Here is a 26,271-nt window from a genome sequence, read left to right on the forward strand (position 1 = left end):
GTTACCCGTTTCCAACATTCCTCAAAGTATCTTCTTTTGTGTTTAACAGAAGAAAGAAAGCTAAATTACTGATTTTTCAGTTTTGGGTGAACTTAAGTCAAGTCAAGTTGAGCTTTATTGTCTTTTAAATACATGTGTAGACCTAAACTGAAGCTGAATGTTGTGTCTTGGAGCTAAAATGAATAAGCACAATCATTAATATGAACACTGGATGTAAGAGCTACTGTTTTCAATCTATATATATAACTAACATACCGGAGAGGTAATCTAACTAAACATGTATTCATTTGGCTTATTCCCTTTATTAATCAGGGGTTGCCACAGCGGAATGAACCGACAACTTATCCAGCATATGTTTTATGCAGCGGATGCCCTTCCAGCCGCAACCCAACACTGGGAAACACTTATACACTTTGCATTCACACACATCCACTACAAACAATTTAGTTCAAGTAGTTCACCTATAGCGCATGTGTTTGGACTTGTGGGGGAAACCGGAGCACAACATCGTGCAAGATATTGTGCAAAAGAGTAATCCAAGGAATTAAGGAAAACAAGTGTGACGTGGTTTCTGTGGTACATTCACAAGTAGTAGTTGTTTACATCATTGTGTCCAGAAAATTACAAATAACACCAGCAAATTAGGAAAAGATCTTCATCGGTGTGAGCGCACTTGTTGCAAATCCTCATGACGCAAACACATACAAATAACAAACGTGCTGCACTGTCTCACAACACATGCAAATAGTAGAGAACACAACGAAATGTTTCAAGGGGACCAAATACGTGACAGACCAGGCTGGGATTTGTTTATTGAGCCGTGACTTTTGCTCACTGTAGTTGTATGGTGATCTTTGAAAGCTGAGGGTTTTTTTTTTTTGGTTTATTTTAACATCTCGATTACATCATCCCACTCTCTCAGCCAGCTTAAAGGGCACCTATGGTAAAAAATATACTTTTCAAGCTGTTTGGACAGATCTGTGTGTTGGTATAGTGTATAGACCGTCATACTGGGGTGATATGAACACACCCAGTGCTTTTTTTTCAATTTAACTACAAAAAAAGAGTCGGCCAATTGGAGCTGTTTTCAAATCGATCGCACCATTACGTAGGAGTGCAGCCCCCCCGTCCACCCAATTGATTGACAGCTGGGCGCATTAACATGTCTCGGTAGTCATGTGCATAATCATGTCAACAAGACCAGGCAGACATACGCAAAGCAACCGCGAATAAAAGGTCTGTTCTGTTCGCTAGGATCAGCAATCATCATCAAATGTGATTAAGAGTAAGTTTCACATGTTTAAAGTGTTTTAAAACAGAGTATGTGTGTAATTAATTACAGCGATTTACTTCAGCTTTACTTCATCAGCACAGCCGCGTGTCCGAACAATTATAAAAGAAGATGCTTCAATCCCGGTTTGTGGAAGTTAAATCAGGTTTATTTTGTACATTAGCATAACAGATATCCACACAGCACTGGAGGTTAGCCTTAACTAAGCTAAGCGCGCTCTGTCTGCCTGCCTGTGTGTGTGTGTGTGTGTGTGTGTGTGTGTGTGTGCGTGCGTGCGTGCGTGCGTCAACTTTGTAACGATATTGTGTGTGACTCATCAATGCAACTTCACAATACTGATTAGTAAAGGTTAGTTCTTACTGTAGTATCTCACAAACGCTACGCGAGACCTTCTTCCTTTAAGTCTGTCTGTTGTCTGACTCAGCCGAGGGAGGAGATTAAAGCACGCAGGAAGGCACATAGAAACAGTAGGTGGGCAGAACTCGGCTTAAAGGCGCAGTACGACAAAACCACCCCCTGCTGGAAATGTGTATAAAACAGCATCTCGTAAAAGGTATAATGAAGAATCTGATGGGTGTTTTGATCTGAAACATTCTAGAGACGCAAAAGTCTTATATTAAATCTGAAAAAAGGGGTAACCTAGGTGCCCTTTAAGTTCGAACATACAGCAGACGCCATTTTTTGAGTGAGATTATTCAGATTCATTCATCCATTTTTCTTCGGCTTAGTCTCCATTTTAGAGGTCTCCACAGTGGAATGAACCGGCAACTAATTTCAGCATTTGTTTTATGCAGCGGATGCCCCTCCAGCTGCAACCCAGTACTGGGAAACACCCATACACACATTTATACATTACGGCTATGGTTTTCAATTCAGCTATAGTGCATGTGTTTGGACTGAGCAACACGGAAAGATTCCACACAGAAATGCCAACAGGCCCAGCTGAGACTCGAATAGGCGACCTTCTTTCTGTGAGGCGACAGTGCTAACCACTAAGCCACCTGGCCACCCAAAAATAATAACAAGAATATAAATTTGAAGAAATACAAGTTCATTCATTTTCTTTTCGGCTTATTCCCTTTATTAATCCAGGGTCGACACAGCGGAATGAACCGCCAACTTATTCAGCATATGTTTTACACAACGGATGCCCTTCCAGCTGCAACCCATCTTCGGGAAACATCCACACACGCACTCATTCACACTTATACACTATTGACAATTTAGCCTACCCAATTCACCTGTACCGCATTTCTTTGGACTGTGGGGGAAACCCACGCAAATGCAGGGAGAACATGCAAACTCCACACAAAAACGCCAACTGACCCAGCCGAACCAGCGACCTTCTTGCTGTGAGGCGACAGCAATACCTACTGCGCCACTGTATGCCCAGAAACCGAAGTTACGCAATGGAAAATAAACACAAATAACGAAATCTCAAGATCTCACCTTATCTGCTTGCTGTAGGTAGTCGCACTCATGCCAAGTCTTCTCTCCTCCAGCAGGACAGTCAGTCTCTCTGCTGGAAAACCGCACCAACAAAACGTCCCCCGATTCATTCTGCGCCTGCCGAAAACATCTTTATTACACCACACTGACAATAAAATCAATGAATTAGCAGTACATTTTCCGTATTTTGTGATTCATGTTTGTATTTTGATTTTATTTGTGTTTTGGAATTGCATTGTGGGAGCTTGATCATTCTTTACAACAACATATTACCTTTAAAAGTTCACTAAAGCGACTTTTATGAACATTTTAATAGTGATATGAATATAGAGACTGACTCCAGTGACAGACGAGTCCTCGCATTGATCCTAAAGGGCCAGCCTGTACACCAGCCTGTGACCTCTCCCACCTGCAGCTCCTCCACGATGGGCGTCCAGCGTTCTCCAGCCTCCTGCGCCTAGACTGCAGCACTGCACAAGACGTTTGACCATAGGGGACATGGTCGTGCCCAACTGAGCCTGGTTTCTCTTGAGGTTTTAATTCTTCACTTTTTCAAAGTTTGTTCCTCGCCGCTGTCGCCACTTCCTTGCATAGTTTGGGATCCATAGAGCTGCGCATTGATGGATTTGCTCTTCAGTGTTTGAACTCTCAGCAGTGGATATTAAACCACACTGAACTGAGCTGAACTTAAACTCTGAAAACTGTTTCATTTTACTATGATCTTCTATGTGAAGCTGCTTTGACACAATCTACATTGTAAAAGCGCTGTACAAATTAAGGTGAATTGAAAAAAAAAACATAGGTAAGATCTCTCCTGGAAAAACGGCTATAGTCAGGGAACTGTTTAGTTTACCTGCCCTACTTGTCTACAGTTGTCTTTGCTGTCAATTTAGATTTGTCAATTTTCTTATGTTACATGTTTTTGATCTGTGTGAGGAAACCGGAGAGCCCGGTGAAACTGACGCAAATACGAGGAGAACATGCAAACTTTGCACAGAAACGCCGACCTTGCCAGAAAGGGTCCGAGCTGATGACATTCTTGCCGTGGTGCTAACCTCTAGGCCTCCGTGCTGCCCTGACAAGGAAAGGGAGGAGTAGAGGTGGAGGGGGGATTCTTCAAGACGAAGATGGCTGAAGTAAGATACTCTGGTTATTTATAGTGGTTAAGGAGTCGTCTGATTGGTAAATCAGTGTTAGCTAATGTGGACCAGGTGCTATCAATTATAAGCACGTGCTCCTCTCGAAATTAGTTTATAAATAAACTTCACTTAAATTATATATTGATGAGGATGTCAATATGCCATATTCAAGCATCTGTGTCTTTTAAATGTTTGGTTCAAACCTTGATTTTATTCATAGAGTCAGTTTTGGATTTTGGGCCGTAACAATGACCATTATGGCCCATTTCCACAAAGTGGTACGGTACGGTTCGGCTTGGTACGCTTTTATGGCCGTTTCCACTGTCAAAAGGCGTACCGAACCGAACCATACTATATCACTTTTTCGGCACCCTTTCGAAAAGGTACTAAACACGAGAAAGGGTACCAAAAGGCGGAGCTAGACGCGCAGCTGAACGCTATTGGTTTACAGAGATATGTCATTCGCTTATGCAACAAGCCAGAATGAAAACAAAAAAACCCGGCATGTTTGAAATACACAGCCGAGAGATTACAGCGGAATTATATATATATTATTACAAGCCATGTTCGATCCGGGCTCAAACAAACCTTGTCGTCTTGTTGATGAACAGCCACAAAGCCATGGAGTAGAGCAGAATCTACCCTGTGCCTCGTAGTTTTTTACGAGCCAGTCTGAAGCGCGAGTGGTTTCGCTTTCTTGCGCTCGTCGTGCATCTATATCTGAAATAACAAACTTCTTGAGCTGATGATAATAACGTGCGCTTGATTATTGACGTGCTTTTGAAACCCGATCCTGCCAGACACTGACAAAAACGAGAAAAAAAGGAGAAGCTGGGAAAAAAGGAGCACATTATTTCTTCAGCAAACGTGAACAAACTGCCATGTTTTATTTTTTATCATCAGCTTTTGGACTAATATGAACTGGGAATGATGGAGTGACTCTCTAACAGAGGCTTCATGTGCTGCTGACATGACACAGATGAGAGGTTTTCTCTGACTGTGGGCTGTGTATTGTGGGTTGTTTTTGAACTTAAATAAGGACTAAATGTCTGCTGTGTGTGGTTCTTTTGTAGTTGTTAACATATCGGAGACTGTAAGGGTCTGTATGTGTTCATATATGTTCATTTATTTATTTTATATAATTACAGATGTTACAGTAGCCTATTTCACACTGTCATTGACCTGCAGTTATAATCAAATCCTGTTCATAGAAAAGTTAGTCATGAACATTCAAACAGAAGTAGTGATGTGTATAAAGCGTCAGTTTTGTGAGAAGTGCTTCTCATATGATATGTAAGCGACCCGTACAGCTTTATTGTAGACATTTCCTCATGCGAGAATGATGCGAATGAAACTTTGTCATACACCACGCCCACCAAAAGGGTACCCTTGGTAGTGGAAACGCAAACCTGATAAAGGTGACCCGTACCAACCCTAACCGTACCGCACTGTACCAGTCAGTGGAAACGAGCCATTATTTGTTAATAAAACCTGCATGTTGTCCATCATCTTAAAGTTGCATTGCATACGTCATTCATTTTATTGTAGGCTTAGTACCTTTATTTATCCAGGGTCACCACAGCGGAATGAACCGCCAACTTATCCAGCAAGTTTTTACACAGCGGATGCCCTTCCAGCCGCAACCCATCTCTGGGAAACATCCACACACACATTCACACACACACTCATACACTACGGACAATTTAGCCTACCCAATTCACCTGTATCGCATGTCTTTAGACTGTGGGGGAAACCGGTGCACCTGGAGGAAACCCACGCGAAGGCAGGGAGAACATGCAAACTCCACACAGAAACACCAACTGAGCCGAGGCTCGAACCAGCGACCTTCTTGCTGTGAGGTGATAGCACTACCTACTGCGTCGCCCCACATTACATAAGTATTTTTCTATATTTATTTTATATAAAATGATTTCATACTACTAAAATGCAAATAAAAGTCACTTTGTTAAACTGTAGAGTTGAATTTTCAACATCAAAAGTCGACTGAGCTGAGATCAGCATACCATAATGCAATCCACAACCATGAATAAATGTAAAACACTTTATTACCAGTTTCTTTTACAGTGTATTGAATTTACAAATGTGGTTGCAAACAATTTATATGGGCTGAATTTAAACAAACAGGTGAAATTTCCCCTAAGGTCACCTAATCTGCCTTTCAGTTTAAAAGCTAATAATTCTTGCTTAGTAATGCTTAGTAATGCTTAGGCTGCGGCCCATTTTTGAAGACCCTCTACCACCCCAGCTCCACCTGTTTAGATCTGCTACGAGGGGTTACATGTAAAGTGCTCATCATATATGAGTAACCCCCCCACAAATCTCTCAGTTACATTAATATTTTCTATAGGATGCTTTACAACAGTGTTTCTCAACTGGGTCGTGGAGTGTGTGGTCAAAAAAAAAAACAACAACAAAAGTTACATTTTTTACTTATTTTGCTTATATCGGACTTTTATTTTGCAATGTGTGCGCGACAACCCTACCCTATTTCATTTCATTTAATTATTGCAATAAATATGTCGAAGCCTAAGTACGACACCGAATATGTAAAGTATGGATATATATATATATATATATATATATATATATTGACGACAAAAAAGACTTAAAACCTTTTAAATTAAAACAACATTTAGAAACCAGAAAACATGTTATATAAACATGTTTATTATTAACAGTATTTGTTATTTTTACTTTATAATATTTCTATAATTTGATCCATTTTGTTAAATGACAGCAATAAAATATTGTTTATTTGTAAGTCTTGGTAAATTTCTTATGATGTATCTGTGTCACTACTTATGTTAACAAATAAATACAAATTAAGTATAATTACTAAAACTGTATTATAGTTCCTAAAAATTGCGGTCGCGGTTTGATGACCATGTAAAAATGTGGGTCCCATGGCCAAATCAGTTGAGATCCCCTGCTTTACAATATTACATATGTGCATATACATTAGTTTAGTCAGTACTGAAGCCAAATCTGAAGCTCATCTAACAAAATAACTTGCAATAAGGTTTAAAAAATTATAGCCCAAATTTATATGTTAGGGAAAATATTAAATAACATTTTCAAAGATAGCAAAAATCAAGAGAAACTAAAAATATGTACAATTTTGTTGAACTTTTGTAAGTTGTAATGTTTTGTTGCATGAATTTATTTGTATTATCTTTCCATTTTTATATATGCTAGGTGATTATAATGTTATTTTAATAATATATCTGTTTTGTTCAAATGCACCAATATATATGACCCATAAAATGCTGTACTTATATATGCTGAGCACTGTATTACATTTGCGGCAGCAGTGTGTTATATTCTCAGATGGCATGTCTGTGTATATACTGGCAGTAGCAAGTCTTAGTACTTGCGCTGCCATAATAATCAAAGCAGCTGCAGCAGCGGCGTAGCAGATCTATTCCGCGAAGACCATATACATATTCATTACCATACTAAATCCTGAGAGTGTTCATGACAGAAATGAAGTTAAACTTTACTAAACTTAGGTTGTTTGTTTAAATTCAGTCCATATAAATAGTTTGCAACCACTTACCTTAAAACACCGAGTAAATCCAATGAATCATTTTTACTCAAGTGTAAAGACACCGCTCTTTCTCAAATTTCTCGAAATTAAAACATCTTCAAAGTCCAATCTTACTTTGGTGGCCTCCAGGATCTCATAGAGAGCCAGCTGAGCTCCTTCGGTGATCATTTTATTATGTGTCCCAAGAGTTAAATTCACCACTTTTTCCACTCGTCTGTCATCACACGGAACGCTAGAGTCTGTCTGTGCAAGTCCACCACAAAAATAAAGCCAAAGCATAGCCAAAACCGTCAAGATCTTGTCCCGCGCCATTGTCTCCAATATCTCTGCTCTTCTGAGAACCCCCCCAAAAAACAGTGTGAGGAGTGAAAGGGTTCAGAAGCGCTCCTGCTGGACTCTATCCACCCCTGTAATGATTTACTCACTGGTAAAGCACTCAATTCTGTGTGTCCTCGTTCTCCCGCTGTCCTAATATGGACTGGCGGGTATTCAGTGCAATGTTTACTCATATGAGCTGCTCTCCAACAACACACACATGCACTGTTCCCCCCAAAATCAGTGATAACACACTGCTAAAAAACAACAAATGCTTTTCTCACTTGGAGTTTTTGTGTTGTTTCCAGTCTTAATATCTACAAATTCTTAATTCAAGAAGCATTATGTAGACGAGACAAAAATATTCTCTCGTTTTCAGAAATAATATGTTAAAACTTACAATGTACTTGTTGAAATAATACATGAAATAGGTATTTTAAGAAACATGCTTTAACCTAAATATCCGAACATGTTATATTCCAAATTTGAAGTTGATACCTCAAAAAATTCGCTTTCAGAAAGATTTAGTTTGGCTGCAGTACCACACATGACCACCAGTTGGCATTCAGTTTACATTGGTGATCGTACAACGGCACCGCCTATGTTTTGAGGAGTATAAACTGAATTTTTAAAATATTTTTGACATCATATTCTAAAAAATAAAAAATAAAATAAAATATATATATATATATATATATATATATATATATATATATATATATATATATATATATATATATATATATATATATAACCCTATATATATAACTCTTTATGCGAGAACAGGATGGACAAGAGAAATTTTAAATCATCAAAAAGTGTACACAGCGACCTCTGGTGGATTTGCAAAAACAAAAACTGCAAGCAGTTCCTCAAAAAATGAACTTTCAGGAAGATTTTGTTTGGCTGCAGTACCAAACATGACCACCAGTTGGCATTTAGTTTACATAAGGTGACCATATAAGAGTGCCCACTATATTTTGAGGAACATGAACCATATTTTTAAATATTTTTTATCATATATAGTGTGTACCTGTAGGTGATGTCTATGTGACTTAATACTCCATATATTGTTTCTTATACAGTATACAGTTTCAAACGACTAAAATGTCAGTAAAAGTCAAACTGCAAAGCTGAATTTTCAACATCAAAAGTGGACGGAGCAGAGATAAAAATCCCATAATGCAATTCACAAAAAAGAAATCTGTGAATCACAAAATTGTTAACATGTTAATTAACGGATATGTTTGACAGTGTAGAAAAGTCTGTCAGTGTCCGAATGCAGCGCTGTGTTAAACAAATTGACAAAAGCAGCTGTGTGTATTTAAGCACACACTTTGTCCTCTCTACCTTTGACCTGCGCTGTGTGTTTAACTCTAATGAAATTAAAGAAATGCATTCAAGCGGAGACTTTCACGACTCGATCTTTGACTATTTAATTAAATACAATTTTCCAGTAATCTCAACTTAAATTGGTCAAACTGACAAAAATGTTTAATTAAACCTGCATAACTTATTGAAATTAGTCAAAATAGCATAAAAACATTTGCTGTCATATAATATTTCACAGTGTAGGAAAATAATGTGAAAGAAATGATACAACAAAAAGTCATGATAACAGTTTTTGATGTTATTTTAATTAATTTTAATAAGTGAATCAGCTTTCAACACTTTCTTCTTTTAGTTATACACAGTTGTTTTTGTCAGTTTGATTGATGTAAGTTCATTATGCATTAAAGTTTCCATTAAATTAGGTCAAAACGTTCAATTGATTCAACTAAAACGTTTAGGCAGCAAAAATGTACTTTACAAACTGTTTACTTGCTAATTTAGCCTATAATGAGTATCACAACAATGAATTTCCCAAGATGATTGCAGTAAACTATTGCTGAAATGTATGTTTTCTATACTTTTATGATTTATTTTGCTATTAGTTTCATAGACAAATATTATAACACTACTTTAAAAACTGTTTATTTGTTCATTTAGCTTAATAAATATTAAAATAATACATTTTACAAGACGACGGCAGTAAACTATTGTTAAAATTATGATTTTAATATTTGATTTAATAGAAAAGAGTAATGTAAAGCTACTTTACAATCAGTTAATTTGTTCATTTAGCTTAATAAATATTAAAATAATAAATTTTATAAGACAACTGCAGTATATTATGGTTAAAATTGTAATTTTGTTATTAGTTTAATAGGGAAATAGTGTAATGCTATCTTTTCAAACTATTTATTTAGCTTAATAAATATTAAAATAATACATTTTACAAGAAGATTGTTAAAATGATGATTTTGCTATTAGTTTAATAGACAAATAATGCAATGTTATGTTTTTAAACTGTTCATTTAAACTATTGTTAAATTGATGATTTTGCTATTTGATTTAATAGAAAAAGTTGTGTAAAGCTACTTTACAATGAGTTAATTTGTTAATTTAACTTAATAAATACTAAAATAATACACTTTACAAGACGATTATAATAAACTATTGTTAAAATAATTATTTGCTTTCATCAAAAACAATGTAACACTACATTACAAACTGTTTATTTGTTGATTTAGCCTATAGTTGTTGAAATGATGATTTTGCTATTTGATTTAACAGACAAATAATGCAATGTTATGTTTTTAAACTGTTCATTTGTAAATTTAGCCTATAGTAAGTATTAAAATAATACATTTTACCAGACGACTGCAGTAAACTATTGTTAAATTGATGATTTTGTTATTAGATAAATAGAGAAATAGTGTGATGCTATGTTTTCAAACTGTTTATTTGTTAATTAAGCTTAATAAATATCAAAACAATACATTTTATAAGATATTTGCTATTGCTAAAATGATTATGTTGATATTTGATTTAATAGAGTCATGTAAATAAGTCATGTAAAGCTACTTTACAATCGGTTAACTTGTTCATTTAGCTTAATACATATTAAAATAATACATTTTACAAGACATTTGCTGTAAACGATTGCTAAAATGATGATTTTGCTATTTGATTTAATAGAAAGAGTAATGTTAAACTATTTACAATCAGATTTAGCTTAATAAATATTACAATAATACATTTTATCAGACTATTGCAGTAATGTTAAAATAATTATTTGCTTTCATCGAAATAGAATGTAACAGTACATTACAAACTGTTTATTTGTTGATTTAGCCTATAGTTAGTATTAAAATAATGCATTTTACCAGACGATTACGATAAACTATTGTTAAAATGATGATTTTGCTATTAGTTTAATAGACAAATAATGCAATGTTATGTTTTTAAACTGTTCATTTGTTGATTTAGCCTATAGTAAGTATTTGTGCTGTGTGTAACACAAGAATCCTCTTAATTTACAGTGAAAACAGTGATCAAATATTCTCAGAAAGCCATGACCCAGAGTAACTGGAAGGTGTTTGCTGATAAACCAACATTATTCGTTATTTATCAGAGTTCAGTAACCTGCTGGTCACTTATTTTGGACCAAAAATAATTACTGTTGGTGCGACACGGTGGCGAAGTGGGTGGCACCATCGTCTCACAGCAAGAGGGTCACTGGTTCAAGCCTCGGCTGGGCCAGTTGGCATTTCTATGTGGAGTTTGCATGTTCTCCCCGTGTTGGTGTGGGGACAAGACGAGCTATAGGTGAATTGGTTAAACTAAATTGTCCCAAGTGTATTGTGTGAGTGGGAATGAGAGTGTTTCCAAAACTGAGCTGGAAGGGCATCCGCTGTGTAAAACAGATGCTGGAAGAGTTGGTGGTTCATTCCGCGGTGGCGACGCCTGATAAATAAGGGACTAAGCCGAAGGAAAGTGAATGAATTTTACAAGATAATTACAGTAAACTATTGTTGAAATTTTGAACACACACACACACATACACACACATACATACGTTTGTTTTTGTGAAAAGTGGGGACATTACATAGGTTTCCATTCATTTTATACTGTCCAAACTGTATATTGTATTGCCCTTGTGTGTATATTGTATTGTGTGAGACTGTGTGCAGCTTTACTCTCTGATTAAACTCATTCTGTAGGATTTAAAAGCATTTTGAGAAATGAGGACGTCACCAATGTCCTCATATTTCACCCCCGTTTTGTAATACCTGTGTCATACCCATGTCATTATACAGATTTGTGTCCTGATATGTCACAAAAACACGTACACACACACACACACACACACAAACGTACTTTTGACAGGCTAGAAATTGAGTTTCAGCATCAAGCAAACAGGGAAGGGAAGTAAAACACTGAGCAGAGCAAATAAAGTGTGAACTCAGTCACACATTACAAAACGACAAAAAAAATCTGTGTAAAAAAAGGAAAAAGAAAGAAGACTGATGGTTCTTTGTAGTTGAATTATTGAGTCTGTGTTGCCGATTGTGGCTTATTTAAAATACTTGTTTGCACTTATTTTTGAAAGTTTATACTGTGGCTTCCAGTAGAGTAAAGTTACACATTACAAACACTCCAAATACTGTAACTGAGTAGTTTTGCTCAGGAATTGTACTTTACTAAGTTGTTTGAAAAATGTGTGCTTTTACTTTCCCATGAGGACATTTTTAATGCAGTATTGGGACTTTCAGCAGTGAAATTTAAACCACACTGAACTTGTTGGGGAATTCATTGTGTCTTGATGAATTTCTGATGAATGTTTTACTCTCATTTATATGCTTATTTGAGTGGTTTCAGTATTATTTTCTATTGTATTATTACCCATACCTGTGGCATTATTATCAGGTATGTGTTCTTTGGTAAATAAAAAAGTCATTCTGTGTAAATGCAGTCAGAGATGAGAAGAGAAATTAGAAGAGCAGCATTAATGTCACAATGAGGGTTGATTTATGGAAGCAAGGCCAAAAGGACACCTGCGTTCTGTTCTGTAACTCATGATAAGGCACACCTGCACGTGTGCCCACACTCACTTGTACTGACATCTAAAGAATTATGAGTACATATGAACTTCAGCTGAACCTACAGTTGACAGCTCAGTGGACATTGAACAAGATATACTGTTGAGCATTGTTTTTGGCTGAGTCATCACTTTTGAAACAGTAAGGAAAGACCTTAACTGGACATGGATAAGACCCCTGAGATTCTATTGGTGGTGGGCACCTGAGATATTTAAGATCCCATTAGCGGAGAAGCTGATGGAGGTGTGTAATGTGTAAAGTTGGGTGGAGCATTAAGACACAGAAATGTATTTAAACTGTGTGCTAGCCTGTGTTCGGCAGACACGAACGACCTGTCTCTGTTGTTACTGATGCTGTAACAATAAACTGATTCAAATGATCTGGTCAGAGTGAGTCGACAGTTAACGACTCACTGATTCAAATGATCTGGTCAGAGTGAGTCTACAGTTAACGACTCACTGATTCAAATGATCTGGTCAGAGTGAGTCGACAGTTAACGACTCACTGATTCAAATAATCTGATCAGAGTGAGTCTACAGTTAATGACTCACTGATTCAAATGATCTGGTCAGAGTGAGTCGACAGTTAACGACTCACTGATTCAAATGATCTGGTCAGAGTGAGTCGACAGTTAATGACTCACTGATTCAAATGATCTGGTCAGAGTGAGTCTACAGTTAATGACTCACTGATTCAAATGATCTGGTCAGAGTGAGTCTACAGTTAATGACTCACTGATTCAAATGATCTGGTCAGGGTGAGTTCACAGTTAACGACTCACTGATTCAAATGATCTGGTCAGAGTGAGTCTACAGTTAATGACTCACTGATTCAAATGATCTGGTCAGAGTGAGTCTACAGTTATTAACTCACTGATTCAAATGATCTGGTCAGAGTGAGTCTACAGTTAATGACTCACTGATTCGACAGTTAACGACTGACTGATTCAAATGATCTGGTAAGAGTGAGTCGACAGTTAACGACTCACTGATTCAAAAGATCTGGTCAGAGTGAGTCTACAGTTAACGACTCACTGATTCAAATGATCTGGTCAGAGTGAGTCTACAGTTAACGACTCACTGATTCAAATGATCTGGTCAGAGTGAGTCTACAGTTAATGACTCACTGATTCAAATGATCTGGTCAGAGTGAGTCTACAGTTATTAACTCACTGATTCAAATGATCTGGTTAGAGTGAGTCGACAGTTAACGACTCACTGATTCAAATGATCTGGTCAGAGTGAGTCTACAGTTAACGACTCACTGATTCAAATGATCTGGTCAGAGTGAGTCTACAGTTAACGACTCACTGATTCAAATGATCTGGTCAGAGTGAGTCTACAGTTAACGACTCACTGATTCAAATGATCTGGTCAGAGTGAGTCGACAGTTAACGACTCACTGATTCAAATGATCTGGTCAGAGTGAGTCTACAGTTAAAGACTCACTGATTCAAATGATCTGGTCAGAGTGAGTCTACAGTTATGTCAAGTTGCCATGACAAAGACAAAAACAGGTTGTGATGTATTTGTTCATGTCAAGTTGTTATAACAAACAATGTCATCTCCGCATTTAAAGTGTTATAACTGAGCAAATGACACTTAATAACAGCTCTCATAAGCATGCATAAAACCTCCTTCACATTCATGTCATGATTATAAAGGTTTCATGACAGTCTTATGAACACCCCTTCATGTAAAGTGTTACCCCACAGACTGCCAAGAATGACGTATGACCGGAACGAATGAGTTACTACTCATATCAGTACTTGCACTACTAACCATGAGCTCGTTCAGAGCAGCTTCCTGATGTCAAACTATGTCAGCATGAAGATCCTCCTCCACAAACACATGTGCTTTATAGTTCAGCTCTGCGCTTCAGCTGATGCCAAAACACCATCCACTCTGCCACCAGTAATACTTTCTTTAAAATGACCCAGTCCAGTCGCTCCGTCCTCCTGCTGATGCTGTCTTCTCTGCACTGCCTGGGTGAGTTCAGATGCCTTTTTATGAGAAACAAAAGTGACTTTAGTGGAAATATTTAACCCTGGAGTCTTATGTAGCATGATTATGTTTCTGTCAATAGCCAGAATACATTGTGTGGGTCAAAATAATGGAAAATAAATCAAAGTTCATTAGAATATTAAGTAATGATCGAGTTTTCCTAATTATTTCTTATACAATAGATCAATTCAGAGTAATAAAAGCTCAATAAACATTACTTTGTTAAACCACAGAATTCGACTGAGCAGAGATCAACATCCCATAAATAAACAAAAACACACACAAAATCACAAAATATGAGAACTTATAATTAATGCATGTTTATAATGTAAAATCACAAGCTTACTGTACCCATTTTTTGCAATATTTAGTAATTTTTTCAAATGTAAATATAACAAAAACGACATTTTTAATTAGTAATAGGCATTGCAAAAAGATCGGACTAACCCAAGCCCTAACCCGAACCCTAAAAGTACAGATTGGTTAATTTCCACACTTATATGCACATATGTTATTTCTTATACAATTTATTATTTCAGACTTTTAAAAAGTCAATAAACATCACTTTGTTAAAATTCGACAGAGCTGACATCAACATCCCATTTATAATCAAAAATCACATGTGAATTAAAAATTAAGGGAACTGATAATTGATGCATGCTTTCATAGTGTAAACAAGCTTGTTGTACCATTTTTCTGAAACAGTAAATTTCCGTCTATAAATTTATCAAAACTCCATTTTTAATTAGTAATATGCATTGCAAAGGAATCGGACAAACCATAGCCCTTACCTTAACCCTAATATTCCAGATTTGTTATTTTACTAATTTATTTGCACATATATTATTAATTATACAATTTATAATTTCAGACTAATAAAAGGACAATAAACATCGCTTTGTTAAACTGCAGAGTGGAATTTTCAGCATCAAAACTTGACATAACAGAGATCAACATCCCATAAATAAACAGTAAACACCTGTGAATAACAAAATACAGGAACTGATAATCAATGCATGTTTTTATAGTATTAAGTAACAAGCTAATTATACTAATTTTTTAAACATTTAGTAAATTTCCATCAGTAAATATATCGAAACTCCATTTTAAAGTAGTAATGTGCATTGCTAAGGAATCGGACTGGCAATAGCCCTAACCTTAACCCTAATATTCAAGATTTATTATTTTTCCATATATTATTTATTATACAGCTTATGATTTCAGGCTACTTATATGTCAATAAATATCACTTTGTTAAACCGCAGAGTTGAATTTTAAACATCAAAATTCAACAGAGCAGAGATCAACATCTCATAAATAAACAAAAACGCAACTGAATGACAAATTATGGGAACTGATAATTAATGCATGTTTTCAAAGTGTAAAATAACAAGCGAACTGTAGTCATTTTTTAAACATTTAGTAAATTTCTAACAGTATATATATTAAAATTCCATTTTTGATTAGTAATATGCATTCCAAAGGAATCGGACTAACCACAGCCCTAACCCGAACCCTAATAGTCAAAATCTGTTATTTTACTAATTTATTTGCACATATATTATTTATCATAAAATTTATTATTTTAGACTAATAAAAGGTCAATAAACGTTGCTTTATTAAACCACAGAGTTGAATTTTTAACATCAAAACTTGACATAACAGAGATCTATATCCCATAAATAAATAGTAAACACCTGTGAATAACAAAATACGGGAATTGATAATTAATGCAAGGCATCATAGAGTAAAAAAACAAGTTAATTGTACCCATTTTCTGAAATATTTAGTAAATTTCCATCAGGAAATATATCAAAACTCCATTTTAATTAGTAATATGCATTGCAAAGGAATCGGACTAACCCAAGCCCTAACCTTAACCCTAATAGAGCAGATTTGTTATTTTACTAATTTATTTGCACATATATTATTAATTATACAATTTATAATTTCAGACTAATAAAAGATCAACAAACATTGCTTTGTTAAACTGCACAGTTGAATTTTCAACATCAAAACTTGACATAACAGAGATCAACATCCCATAAATAAACAATAAACACCTGTGAATAACAAAATACGAGAACTGATAATTAATGCATGCTTTCATAGTGTAAAGTAACATGCTAATTATACTCATTTTTGAAACCTTTAGTAAATTTCCATCTGTAAATATATAAAAACTACATTTTTAATTAGTAATGTGCTTTGCAAAGGATTCGGACTAACCCTAGCCCTAACCCGAACCCTAATAGACCAGATTTTCAAACAGACATATCTCTGCCAAATATCATCCTATCCTAACAAACTATACATCAATGGAGAGATTATTTATTCAGCTTTCGTGTGTGATGTAAATCCTGTAGACGTGTAAGTGTAAAAACTGACACTTATGACTAGTTTTAGTATCCTACAAACTACTCTAATACACCTTGATTCATAAGATAAAAAGTAAAAAGCTCCAGTCTAATCTTTTTCAAACTCAACACAAACAAGCTACACAGTTTTTCACACCTACACATTTCACATTTTGATGTGCACTTGTTGTGGTTTTCTAAGCCCTCCTTGTCTTTGTTCTCACAGGAAGTTCTCTTGAGTCAAACCCTAAAGACCCTTCAGTTTTGGCGGAAGCCCCTGGCCAGATCACAGGAGATTCTGACATTTCTCTTGTGCCCCAAATGCCCGTCCTTCAGCCCAAAGAAACAGCACCGCCTCTGGTCACCTACACCATAAGAAACCCTCAAGGCAAAGTGTGTGTGAGGGCCAGTTTTGGAGTGGAGTTCGTGGTGAGAGAGAACAAAGTAAGCATGCTATTTTATCAGCACTTTTATTTTGCTCTCACAGCATGTTTGTGCAAAGGGTGAGAACTTGCTTGGTTTACCACCAACATCGTCAACGGCTCACTGAGCTGTCAGGAAAAAAAAACTCAAATGTGCTAAATATATAAGCCTGTGGGCACACCAGCTCTGAACTGGACAGCAGATATAAAGGTCTATTGTTGACAATTTGGCTGTCGATACACTGTTAAAATATCCATGAATCAGGAGTTTTTGTTATTTTGTGATTTTTATTTATTTAGGTTTTGCATTGCATTGTGGGATATTGATTTTTTGCATTATTGGATCTCTATTCAGACTGCAAAAAAAATATCCCATTTAACAAATCCACACAGTACAAACAACATTATGGGATCTTTTTGGCCCCAGAGTGAGTCTACCAATAACAACTCACTGATTCACATGATCTGGTCGGAGTGAGTCTACCAATAACAACTCACTGATTCACATGATCTGGTCGGAGTGAGTCTACCAATAACAACTCACTGATTCACATGATCTGGTCGGAGTGACTCAACAAGGAATGACTAACTGATTCAAATGATTTGGTCAGAGTAAGTAAAGTTTATTTATTTGGGATTAGAGTGAGTCTACAGTTATTGACTCACTGATTCAAATGATCTGGTCAGAGTGAGTCTACAGTTAACGACTCACTGATTCAAATGATCTGGTCAGAGTGAGTCTACAGTTAATGACTCACTGATTCAAATGATCTGGTCAGAGTGAGTCTACAGTTAATGACTCACTGATTTAAATGATCTGGTCAGAGTGAGTCTACAGTTAATGACTAACTTATTCAAATGATCTGATCAAAGTGAGTCTACAGTTAACGACTCACTGATTCAAATGATCTGGTCAGAATGAGTCTACAGTTAATGACTCACTGATTCAAATGATCTGGTCAGGGTGAGTCTACAGTTAATGACTCACTGATTCAAATGATCAGATCAGAGTGAGTCTACAGTTAACGACTCACTGATTCAAATTATCTAGTCAGAGGGAGTCTACAGTTAACGACTCACTGATTCAAATGATCAGATCAGAGTGAGTCTACAGTTAATGACTCACTGATTCAAATGATCTAGTCAGAGTGAGTTCTACAGTTAACGACTCACTGATTCAAATGATCAGATCAGAGTTAGTCTACAGTTAATGACTTACTGATTCAAATTATCTAGTCAGAGTGAGTCTACAGTTAACGACTCACTGATTCAAATGATCAGATCAGAGTGAGTCTACAGTTAATGACTCACTGATTCAAATGATCTAGTCAGAGTGAGTTCTACAGTTAACGACTCACTGATTCAAATGATCAGATCAGAGTTAGTCTACAGTTAATGACTTACTGATTCAAATTATCTAGTCAGAGTGAGTCTACAGTTAACGACTCACTGATTCAAATGATCAGATCAGAGTTAGTCTACAGTTAATGACTCACTGATTCAAATAATCTAGTCAGAGTGAGTCTACAGTTAACGACTCACTGATTCAAATGATCTGGTCAGAATGAGTCTACAGTTAATGACTCACTGATTCAAATTATCTAGTCAGAGTGAGTCTACAGTTAACGACTCACTGATTCAAATGATCAGATCAGAGTTAGTCTACAGTTAATGACTCACTGATTCAAATAATCTAGTCAGAGTGAGTCTACAGTTAACGACTCACTGATTCAAATTATCAGGTCAAAGTGAGTCTACAGTTAACACCTCACCGATCAGTTTGTGCTGATTTCTTGATTTAATTTGTATTCAAGAGTCACAGAAGGTGTGTAGACCCCTATAGGGTTTTTCATTTTTCCCAAATTTTGTCACTGTACATGAATTAAGTACACTTAAAGGACACAACATTGAACATGTCGACAGCAAATGAGAGATTATAATCTTTCTTTCTTGCTGTTTTTACAAATTCCTTGCAGTCAGATTATGATGAAGTATCTTGATCTTTAGATTGTAATCATCATTTTGTAGAACTGACATATTGTTAGAGTAAATCAGCACTTATCTTCAATTCCAGAAGAAGTATTATTTCAACTTGACTCCTAACTCAGCACGGGCCACAGGATACTGTGCAAACCAAAAGACTGTCCTCTCACTGGAGTTTTCTGGTGGAAATCTGGAGTTTACTTTCATCAAGGTAACTACAGTCCCTTTTATTTTCAGTTTTATGTTTATAATAAGTCTTCTTTTAACATTAAACACATGGGGCTAATTAACATTCAGTGCAACATTCTGCCACTCTTTTAGGATGGGGATCAGTCCTATGTGAAGACTGTCAAAGGTTCTCTGAGAGCTGCTCCTCCTTGTAAAAACTGCCCAAGTAAGTATTAGTTACAATCATAAAATCATCACTATATTAATTATCATATGATAGGTCACAGAAACATGCCTGGGTCATATTGCCTCTCTAAATCCAAAGAGAATTATAATTAAGAAACCAACACCAAAGTAAGTTGGCAAAACCAACTGAAACAGTTGCAAGCAAGAAATCAGGGTGGGGCCAGCAGTGCAGGAAGTCAAGATGGAGCCAGCAGAACAGGAAGTCAGGATGGAGCCATTAGAGCAGAAAGTCAGGATGGAGCCAGTCAGGATGGAGCCAGTAGAGCAGGAAGTCAGGGTGAAGCCAGCAGAGCAGGAAGTCAGGGTGAAGCCAGTAGAGCAGGAGGTCAGGGTGGGTACAGATAAGCAGGAGAACAGGAAGTCAGGGTGAATTGAGAGTCCAACACCGAAATAAAGACAGACAAAACCAACTGAAACAGTTGCAAGCAGGAAGTCAGGGTGGAGCCAGCAGAAGAGGAAGTCAGGATGGAGCCAGTAGAACAGGAACTCAGGATGGAGCCAGTCAGGATGGAGCCAGTACAGCAGAAAGTCAGGGTGAAGCCAGCAGAAGAGGAAGTCAGGATGGAGCAAGCAGAACAGGAAGTCAGGATGGAGCCAGCAGAACAGGAAGTCAGGATGGAGCCAGCAGAACAGGAAGTCAGGATGGAGCCAGTCAGGATGGAGCCAGTACAGCAGAAAGTCAGGGTGAAGCCAGCAGAAGAGGAAGTCAGGATGGAGCCAGTAGAGCAGAAAGTCAGGTTGGAGCCAGTAGAGCAGGACGTCAGGGTGAAGCCAGCAGAACAGGAAGTCAGAATGGAGCACGTCAGGGTGAAGCCAGCAGAGCAGAGAGTCATGATGGAGCCGCAAAGCAGGACATCGGGGTGGGTACAGATAAGCAGGAGAACAGGAAGTCAGGGTGAATTAAGAGACCAACACCTAAATAAAGACAGACAAAACCATCTGAAACAGTTGCAAGCAGGAAGTCAGGGTGGAGCCAGCAACGGAGGAAGTCAGGATGGAGCCAGTAGAACAGAAAGTCAGGAGGAAGCCAGTACAACAGGAAGTCAGGGTGAAGCCAGCAGAACAGGAATTCAGGGTGGAGCCAGTAGAACAGAAAGTCAGGAGGAAGCCAGTACAACAGGAAGTCAGGGTGAAGCCAGCAGAACAGGAATTCAGGGTGGAGCCAGTAGAACAGAAAGACAGGATGGAGCAAGTAGCGCAGGAAGTCAGGGTGAAGCCAGCAGAGCAGAAAGACAGGATGGAGCTAGCAGAATAGGAATTCAGGACGAAGCCAGTAGAGCAGGAAGTCAAGATGGAACCAGCATAGCAGGAAGTCAGGGTGAAGCCAGTAGAGTGGGAAAGCAAGAAGTCAGGATGAAGCCATTAGGAAGTCAGGATGGAGCCACCATAGCAAGAAGGCAGGGTGGACTCAGCAAAACATGAAGTCAGGGTAGAGCCAGCTGAGCAGCAAATCAGGATGGAGCCAGCATAGCAGGAAGTCATGGAGGAACCAGTTGATCAAGAGAGCAAGAGGTCAAGGTGGACCCATCAGGAAGTCAGGATGGAGCCAGCATAGCAGGAAATCAGGGTGGAGCCAGCAAAACAGGATGTCAGGATGGAGTTAGCATAGCAGGAAGTCAGGGTGAAGCCAGCAAAGCAGGAGAACAGGAAGTCAGGGTGGAGCCAGCAGATCAGGAAGTCAGGATGGAGCCAGCAAAACAGGAAGTCATGGTGGAGCCGGTAGAGCAGGAGAGCAAGAAGTCAATGTGGACTTCAGGAAGTCAAGATGGAGCCAGCAAAGCAGGAAGTCAGGGTGGAGCCAGTAGAGTAGTAGAGCAGGAAGTCAGGGTGGAGCCGGAAAAACAGGAAGCCAGCATAGCAAATCAGGGTGGAGTCAGCAAGAAGTCAGGGTGTAGCCAGCAGGGCAGGAAGTTAGGTAGGAGCCAGTAAAGCAGGAGAGCAAGAAGTCAGGGTGGAACCATCAGGAAGTCAGGATGGAGCCAGCATAGCATGAAGTCAGGGTGGAGCCAGTAGAGCAACAGAGCAGGCAGTCAGGGTGGAGCCAGTAGAGCAGAACTTCAGGATGGAGCCAGCATAGCAGGAGAACCGGAAGTCAGGGTGGAGCCAGCAGGAAGTCAGATGGAGTCAGTAAAGCAAAATAGCAGGAATACAGCAAAGAGACAGGAGAGCATGAAGTCAGGGTGGAGTCAGCAGGAAGTTAGGCTGGGTACAGCAGAGCAGGAAGTCAGGGGGGAGCCTGTCAGGCTTCATAAGATTAGCCGACATTGATAGAAAAGAACTAAAATGACTTGATTTTTCCTATCACTTTGCTTGCAAAACATTTCCTGAATTTATTCCACAGGTAAAATCTATGTAGGACTGGTGGATAACGAAAAGTTGTTCAAAGCAAAAAATGGCCTAAGCTTCAACTGCAAGTCTGAGACGATGTTGATACTGGCAGACTACTTCAGACTTAAACTGGTGCCACTGCAGATTCAAGCCTTTGATCTGGTCAATGGGGCATTTGGAAAAGGTAAACAGTACAGGGTGTAAAGAGATTGTAGGTCAGAGGTGGAAGTGAGTCACAAGTTTCAAGTCTTAACCTTCAAGTCTCAAGCAAGTCAGGACAATTTTTTAGATTCAAGCAAGTCACATCATGGCTTATTTCAACCAAGCCAAGTTGTAGCTTGGTCAAGTCAAGTCACTGCTTATTTCAAGAAAGTCAAGGTAATTTTTTTAGACTCAAGCTAGTCAAGTCCAGTGACGTCATATCTTATTTCAAGCAAGTCAAGTCATAGCTTGGTCAAACAAGTCGCTGTCAAGTCATTACATTTAATGAAGATTTAATTTAACTTTTAGATTAAAATACAGTAGTTGTGATTTATAAAAGTTTTACTTGCAATAAATAACATGCATTTGCACTGGATGTCCACATACGTAAAATAGCTGCGTGAACATTTGAGTTTACTTGCTTCATTCGCGCGTCAAACCCCGGTTCATTCACGCGTCAAATCCGCTTCGTTCGCGTGTCAAATTTAATTCAGAACAGACGCGGATTCGCGTGATGGGCAGGGCTTCTGTCTTCCCGGTGACTGTAGCTTTGTTGCTAAAAGGATAACACGGATTTTTAGAAGAAAATAGCAGTGTTTATGTACTTTATGAAGGCTGAAAAACGTTGATACATTTAGGACCGTGTCTGAGTCCACTACATGCTTTCAGAGGTGCATCCAGCTGTGTGAGCTCATAAACTCCTCCAGAAACTAAACCTGGATCACGGAGGCTTTCAACGGTGCTTCTGACTGAGCCAAGCCCAGTTTGATGACTTGTTGTCGGTGTCGCCTGGAGGATTTCCCCCAGGAGATTATCAACAGGTTCTACGTCACAATCACGCCCCCACAAGAGCAAGCTTCTGATTGGTAAACGCGGCGTGAATGTCCGCTGAAATTCAGATTTTCGAACTCGAGAGATTCGCGCGAAACGCTCGTTAAGCGCGTCAAACGTGCAAAACGTTCAATCGCCAGGAGAAGAATGAATGTAGCGGAAACAATGGTGTAAAATAAGTCTCTAATGTCCCCAGAGTGTGTATGTGAAGTTTCAGCACAAAATACCACAACCCTTTAGGCTCCCAATTGTTGCCATTTTGATGACTGTAGCTTTAAATTCAAATGAGATGGTGCTCTTAAAAAAACAGGGAGGAGCTACAAATGCCTGTGTGTCAGTATAGTGGCAGATTCAAAAACAAGACTAACATTCTATGCATATGCTAATGAGGGAGGGTGTAACAAGTGTAGCATGATTGATTATTCATGATTGACTGATCATGCCTTGATTTCAGAGGTTGAATGCTGGGCGGATTACAACAAGCGGATGATCCCGATAATCCTGGGGGCCGTAGCTGCGGCCATTTGCCTCATAGCCATTCTGACCTATGTGCTCGTCAGAGAACATCGAAACCAAGGGTATGAACAACTCTAAGACTCTAGATGCGGATCTTGAGGACGAATCACTAGATCTTGAGTTTTGGATTTTGTGATATTGCTTCACAGTTACTCTCATTAAACAATTAAAATACGATTGATGATTGAAATAATGTTGTTGTTGTTTTTAATGGACTTTTGCTACTTTAATGTCTGATGCTTATCATAAAGGTGCGAAAGCATTTCATTGACATTTAATCATTTGGCTATTGATGATGTTGTTGTAACAAAATAAATATGATGAACGAAGAGAGCCCAGTCCAGGAGACTTGAACAAGCAGAAACTTCTTTAGTTACGTCTTGGTTAGTCTGCAGTCAATACAGTGTCTTCAAGAAGTCCACGAGTCTGCAAGATCCTATACGAGTCTCTTACAAGGTCTGCAGTCTGCGAGATTTATCACGAGTCTGATTTGAGACAAAGATGTCCTGCATATAATGTGGCTGGGTGGAGATGGCTTAACAAAGCATGCAAAGGAAGTAGGTAGGTTGGTGAATAAACTTGCCAAGCCACAGACCACACAAGTTTATCAACAAAGGTGTTTCGTTGGCCTGAAAGTATCACCTGAAGGTAATGAAAGAGTCGGTAAAACCCTGCCCCGAGCATTTGCATCACTTTGGCCTGGTCAGTAGTCAGGAAGACAAAGGTTTAATGTCCCTCATAGATGGGCTACTACAGTTTCGAAAGCAATGTTATAATTTAAAACACCAAAGAAGATAACTTTTTAGCTATATGTAGATTATTGTTCATTTGAAACTACATTATATACATTCAAATTTCAACAATGTTATCTAAAGAAACTTGCAAATGTAGACAATGAATGTAATTAAAGCAACAGAACCAAAAATATGTAAATAATATGTTAATTCCTAGTTAGTCTAATGCAATATACAAATATACAGAATATGTTGTTAGAAAGTCAGATTAGATGACTTAGAGAGTCTTATAGTGTTAACGTATGTGAATATACGTATAATTATTTGTCCGTATGTTAATGTATAATTAGCCAATTAAGTGAATTTCCTTACATGTTGAATGTGCACTTTATTTATTGGTTGTATGTATTTTGTTCATTACGTGCAACATCCTCTTTAAAGGGTTCATTTAATTTAAGTTTATGTATTTCTTTTCCTTGTTCTGATGGCATTGTTGAGACATAAAGGAATGCAAGGCTAGAATGTACGAGACATACGACAGACTAGTGTCTGAATAAATGTCAGTTTAAATCAAGAACGAATAGAGCCTTTGTTTAATCTCGAGGGGAGTAACAAACACAAAATAATGAGGAGTTTAACAGCATTTAGGTAAACAGTATTTGTGTAAGGGTGACGCGGTGGCGCAGTGGGTAGTGCTGTCGCCTCATAGCAAGAAGGTCGCTGGTTCTAGCCCCAGCTGGGTCAGTTGTCATTTCTGTGTGGAGTTTCCTTGTTCTCCCCGTGCTCCCCGTATAGTGCAGTCTAAACACTAGCACTATAGGTGAATTGATTAACTAAATTGCCCGTATTTGTGTGCATGTGAGCGTGTATGGGTGTTTTCCAGTACTGGGTTGCAGCTGGAAGGGCATCCGCTGTGTAAAACATATGCTGGATAAGTTGGTGGTTTATTTCGATGTGGCGACCCCTGATGAATAGACGGACTAAGCTAAAGGAAAATAAATTAATGAATAAATAAAAAAAATATATATACACACACACACAAACGTCCACATGGGTTACTCTGTCAGTTGTTTTTGGTAATAAAGGCGTACACTTGATTGAACTTTCTGAAGTGTTTTTAGCAAAGAATGAAAGAATAGCTTATTGTCTGTAGTTTCTAGAGTAGGTACACAAAAAATGTAGACTTTTCCCTAAATATACCCAGCTAACATAAGACCAGCGGGCCACTGGCGGCCCGCCGGCGGCAAAGTCGGCGGTCCACTGGCGGGCGCCGCCCGCGGTCCACCGTCAATTTGCTCATCGTTATTCCAGCGGCCCACCATCGGCTCCCGCCGCTTTTCCGACGGTGGTCCGCCATCGGACCGCTGGTTTCAAATAAGTGTCTGCTGGCGGCCCGCGGTCGGTCCACATGTCATTTTTAAATATTATATTAGCCTTTACAATTGTATTCAATATAAATATGTCCAATAATGAAATCAAGTACAAAATACTTAATCATTATAACATTTATTTATAATACTGCATAACTAACATACATTAAACACTTAATGAAATGTTTCAAAAACACATACGTTAACAAATATAACAAAATAAATATAAAATACATATAAAATACATACAAATATAATATAACAACATACATACAACAGTTACATTTTACAGTAGTTTTATAAGTAATTTTAATGGTTTAAATATGAACTAATATGAACAATACCTGTACAGCATAATTTATTTATAATTTACAGCATTTACTAATGCATTAATAAAATCAGTCATGCTTGTTGACATTAGTTAA

The 26,271-nt window shown here is 37.9% G+C and overlaps 2 protein-coding genes and 1 long non-coding RNA gene across 7 annotated transcripts in view; 2 read left to right on the plus strand and 1 right to left on the minus strand.

The window, feature by feature from the left end:
- Nucleotides 1–26,271, minus strand: part of kng1 (kininogen 1) — a 44,107-nt gene that overhangs the window by 12,050 nt on the left and 5,786 nt on the right. For 2 of the 5 annotated variants that reach the window (XR_015521161.1, XM_087302668.1), the window contains exons 1-2: nucleotides 7,562–7,807; nucleotides 2,741–2,857 (exon numbers count right to left, since the gene is read on the minus strand). Coding sequence is in view for 4 of the 5 variants with exons in the window: in XM_087302668.1 (XP_087158794.1) it covers nucleotides 2,741–2,857; nucleotides 7,562–7,759 (315 nt within the window). In the remaining variant the exon portion in view is untranslated. 5 annotated transcript variants of the gene reach the window in all.
- LOC147831682 (uncharacterized) lies at nucleotides 1,207–6,060 on the plus strand. Its single transcript, XR_015522474.1, has 3 exons — nucleotides 1,207–1,285; nucleotides 2,384–4,154; nucleotides 4,302–6,060. It is a non-coding gene; the product is annotated as an uncharacterized LOC147831682 (long non-coding RNA).
- Nucleotides 14,472–24,075, plus strand: lamp3 (lysosome associated membrane protein 3). The gene is made up of 6 exons (XM_087304772.1): nucleotides 14,472–14,675; nucleotides 17,274–17,491; nucleotides 19,544–19,663; nucleotides 19,774–19,846; nucleotides 22,208–22,378; nucleotides 23,681–24,075. The coding sequence occupies exons 1-6, from the start codon at nucleotides 14,618–14,620 to the stop codon at nucleotides 23,818–23,820; spliced, it is 780 nt and encodes a 259-aa protein (XP_087160898.1). The 5' UTR covers nucleotides 14,472–14,617; the 3' UTR covers nucleotides 23,821–24,075.

Source organism: Danio rerio, chromosome 22 (assembly GCF_052040795.2).
Source record: "Danio rerio strain M-AB ecotype USA chromosome 22, GRCz13ab, whole genome shotgun sequence".
Classification (NCBI taxonomy): domain Eukaryota; kingdom Metazoa; phylum Chordata; class Actinopteri; order Cypriniformes; family Danionidae; genus Danio; species Danio rerio.

Bases quoted from the DNA above. Each gene is read 5' to 3' on its own strand.
- lamp3 (XM_087304772.1), top strand. From the start codon at position 14,618: ATGACCCAGTCCAGTCGCTCCGTCCTCCTGCTGATGCTGTCTTCTCTG. The intron at 14,676-17,273 runs GTGAGTTCAGAT...TTGTTCTCACAG, and splicing joins GTCTTCTCTGCACTGCCTGG to GAAGTTCTCTTGAGTCAAAC. The intron at 22,379-23,680 runs GTAAACAGTACA...CCTTGATTTCAG, and splicing joins CAATGGGGCATTTGGAAAAG to AGGTTGAATGCTGGGCGGAT.